Genomic DNA, 3,915 nt, shown 5'->3' with positions numbered 1-3,915 from the left:
TTTAAAAGATATCGAGAACCAGTTGTAGTAGCCAACTGAAGATTCTAGAACGTTACATACACATGTTCTCATATCTTGTATTACTTTTGCTAGAGCATTGAATCTTTTTAAATTATAATGATGCTCGAATGAGGCATAACCTTTATATTTCACGTATCTTAAGAGCTACTTTCAGGTCGCTTTTGCAACCAATTATGTGACGTTATTGGCGACTTTAATTTGCCCTAGTTTCCAATATCAGCACAAATCAAAGCCTGATAAAGAGGTCAGGCTTTAAAAAAGTGTGAATAGGCCCAGTCGTAGGAAAAATGACGGCATGAAAGCAGCTCAACATTCTCTTATATAATCATATATGACTGTCAAAACATAGACATTTAAAATTCATTTGTCATTAACGTCAGACGTCCCCTGCGGAATTAAAAATGAAGCTTATATCTAATAGAAAGTGAGGCTGAAGATATTTTCCTTATATATTACGCCAAAAGAAATGAACCTTCTATGATAATACATGATGGCATCCCCTTCTTCCGAGGTGATTTATCGTCTGGCTAGAATATGTGACGTCATGACAAATTTTAAATGAGGAATGTTGATATAGATCACTTTTACAGTCATTATGCAATTGAAAAACAACTTCTAAATTTCTTAAGTCTAACTATAAAGCTAGTGTATATATTATTAAACCTAAATACAGAATACACGATACTCTTGCTACACCACTTCCGTTACCTCCACCATCCTTTGTAGAGGGTACAGCACCGTCACCGTTGCTGGCTGGTGCAACTGAAAAATAAATTCAAAAATTCGTCACAAATTTGGTTGTAATGGTTTGTTCAGATCCCTTCAAATGTACCAAAATGCTTATAAACACTACTAGAGTGACAAAGGTCAGACTTGTGGTGTACAATGCCAGGTAAACTGAAATGTTGTCTATGGACCAACATTAGCTTGTCTCCCTTGTGAAATTTAAAGAAAAATCTACTGTGCTTCAAATCAACTTTTCTTTGTAAATTTGGAGGAGAGAACCCTCGATTCCTAAATGTGGACTACAATAATTCGCATTTCCTGGAGCAATTAATTGAAATCTTTTTGGGGCATGTAAAAGGCTATTCAGTCTAATCCAAACTGACCTGTTATCTGCTTTCAAATACAAGTGCTAGTCTAATAGGAAATTTCCGATGACCGTTTGAATAGACTAAATGAACATTTCCGGGAGCAATATGGAACATTGGGATAAAGTAATGGAAATATTGACATTTCTATTTTAGACTCGTCTTTTTTCATCACTTTAGACTCGTCCTGGTTAAATTGAGTACAAATTTTATTTTAGAAAAATCTGAGTCATTACTTACAGTACTACTTTTGAAAATTGTCGAAATTTCGAAGGACAATTTTTCCTTTTTGTGGATAGAAAGTAAGATTTCCTGGTTCAAAATATCTTGAAAATTGACTAGGGTATTTATCTTTTTAACATATGTAAGGACAAGGGTATATCGATTTCGGGGAATCGAATTCTGATCATTTCATACGAAACGAAATAGTGCCATTTTTCAAAGCAAAAACCAAGAGCGACACCTGGTGATAACAAAAATAAAAGTTACTATTATTAGTAACACCAGCAGATGATTAGAGAGATAATATTTATTTTGATTGAGGGCGAAGAGAAAATGTGGGTGTGATTTCCGTACTAATGGCTTGTTATTATAAGCTTCATTCCACACATGCTCCAATTTATACTTTCTATAACACACCTTTGAAGCAAATGGTAAAAAACTTCATCGATTAGTTCCTGAACACCTGGTAGATTTCAAATGGTACCATACGGTGTCCATCCCAAGTCCTTGAGCATTTGGTCATATATTTAGTGGTGCTTTTACGGTGTGTTTCTACAGGGACTGGACTGAAGCCGACATTGCTTTGTCCCTCACAAAGTTTTTTGGGGATCGTACTGGACATTCATACATACATTCTGCATCTACTGACCAAATAAGCCAACCAAGGAACGCTGAATGACCAATCTAGAGTGACCACTACTGACGGTCTTCAAATGATAACTGCATGAACCAAGTCAGCCTCCTTCTCAACTCCCAAGATTTGATGGCATAATGTAGGTCAAAAAGTTAGTCATGAAGTTCCAGGTGAATATGTTCCAAGATTAAGGACACTTACCGATTGGTGGACCTTCAGTCAATGGTTTAACTTCAACTTCATTATCAACTACATCTTTGCTGATGCCATTGCTGCTAGTATCTTCTGGTTCAGGTTCAACATAGTTCAAACACCCTTCATAATCTGGATAGTTTTCTGGGCACATTATTGTAGCAGTATCTTCAGTAATTCCTGAAAGAATTTTTACATATCGCTTATTCATGTTCATGTATTCTGACATTTCCAATGTGTACTTCTATGTATCTAATTAGGTTCATATATATATCTTTAATATTTCTTTCACTTCGAGTAAATTGTCCATAGCTACTCACAAAGTAATTGTCCAAAGCAAGGCTGTATCAAGTTTGGACAGGAAAGGATAATATCTCTCGGGCAATATCATTTAAAAAAAAACGACCAAAGCGATATAGTATGAAATGCAGCTCTTCAATGTCCAGTACTTGACGTTTGTGTTTCACGGATATCGATTTCGCACCTAAGCCCGGAATCAGTTCTTACTGACTTGTAGAAGGGCTTCCTATAGAGAACAGTCCTGCAAAGTATAGGATGGTATAAAAAGATGATGTGTTCAGTTCTTACCATTAGGATAGTTGATATCATGTTCACAAACCAATGATATTTCTTCTAAATACTGATCATTAACATTATCTTCTTTAAATGTTGGTGTATATTTTTTATTGGTAGTATCATAGTCTAAGAATACTGTATATGCATGTCCAACAGTTAAATTAGTAGAATGACACAGTCCTGGCACGGCTCCTGCAAAATAAAGATTGGTATATGTGAATGCCATTTAACTTTACTCATGAAAAAGTCTGAAATGAAATCATAAAACTTCCAGCTTAAGATAGAAAATGCTTAAATAATGGTGCTTTTGGTCATTTTAAGAACTACTATTACGAACTAAACATTACATGTATTTCAAGATACGAGAGTGGCCAACGTAATAGTTTTCCTGACCACATTTTAGAATGAAAATCCCCCGTTAAGATACTTGTACAGTTAGACAAAGAACAAGTTCTTCAATGAGCGGCAGTCTAGACAATCCGAAGTTTTAATCAGTTTTTTCTATCGTTCTTTGTATCAGTATTCTACTTCAGGCACTCAATCCTGGTTATGAACATATATTGAAACTAACAGAAAGAACTTGAATTAATCTTAAATATATTTGATGTATTCCAAAATACTTTTCTTTGTAAAAAATAATATCCTAAAGTGATTAATGTCGATGTGTATTATGCCTTTAGTCGAATGTTGAAACATTTCCAGCTTGAAATTGAGAGATGAGACATGACTCATTGAAAAGCTTGGGGTTTTACCATTGATTTATTTGAATGTCAAATTCAACAGAAACGTTATTACTCAATTTATTGATTCCCGAGAATGATAGAAACTGCTGTTATTTAAGTACGGAATGAAGGAAAAGCCATACCGATGTTTCGTTAAGCCTGCTTTTAAAATAACATTTGGAGTGAGTTGCTATTTCGTAGTTGGATTTATCCAGAAGAATTCAATATTGTTTTTCGTGGAAGTGTTTCATTACAGCCTGAGAATTGATTTTACCTGCCCAAATATCTCAACCAAAGATATATTTATAGACCCCGAACTTGCTAAAGAATAATGCTATATATGTCAGAGGGCCATAAATATTGTCAAAGATTTAATTATAATGAAGTGCGTTTTCTGCATTCAGTGAAGTATTTTCTCAGAGCGTGGCATATGCCTTGCATTAGGTCCTCGGACCGT

The 3,915-nt window shown here is 34.8% G+C and overlaps 1 protein-coding gene across 1 annotated transcript; it reads right to left on the bottom strand.

Annotated features, from left to right (window-relative positions):
- Positions 1–655: 655 nt before the first annotated feature.
- LOTGIDRAFT_160320 (hypothetical protein) lies at positions 656–2,962 on the bottom strand (the record flags this gene model as incomplete). The annotated part of the gene is made up of 3 exons (XM_009055371.1): positions 656–783; positions 2,170–2,340; positions 2,749–2,962. The coding sequence occupies 3 exons, from the start codon at positions 2,960–2,962 to the stop codon at positions 656–658; spliced, it is 513 nt and encodes a 170-aa protein (XP_009053619.1).
- Positions 2,963–3,915: the final 953 nt, after the last annotated feature.

The sequence above is a fragment of the Lottia gigantea genome (genome assembly GCF_000327385.1).
Source record: "Lottia gigantea unplaced genomic scaffold LOTGIsca_24, whole genome shotgun sequence".
Taxonomy (NCBI): Eukaryota; Metazoa; Mollusca; class Gastropoda; family Lottiidae; genus Lottia; species Lottia gigantea.
This window is presented reverse-complemented; position numbering and strand designations above follow the sequence as displayed.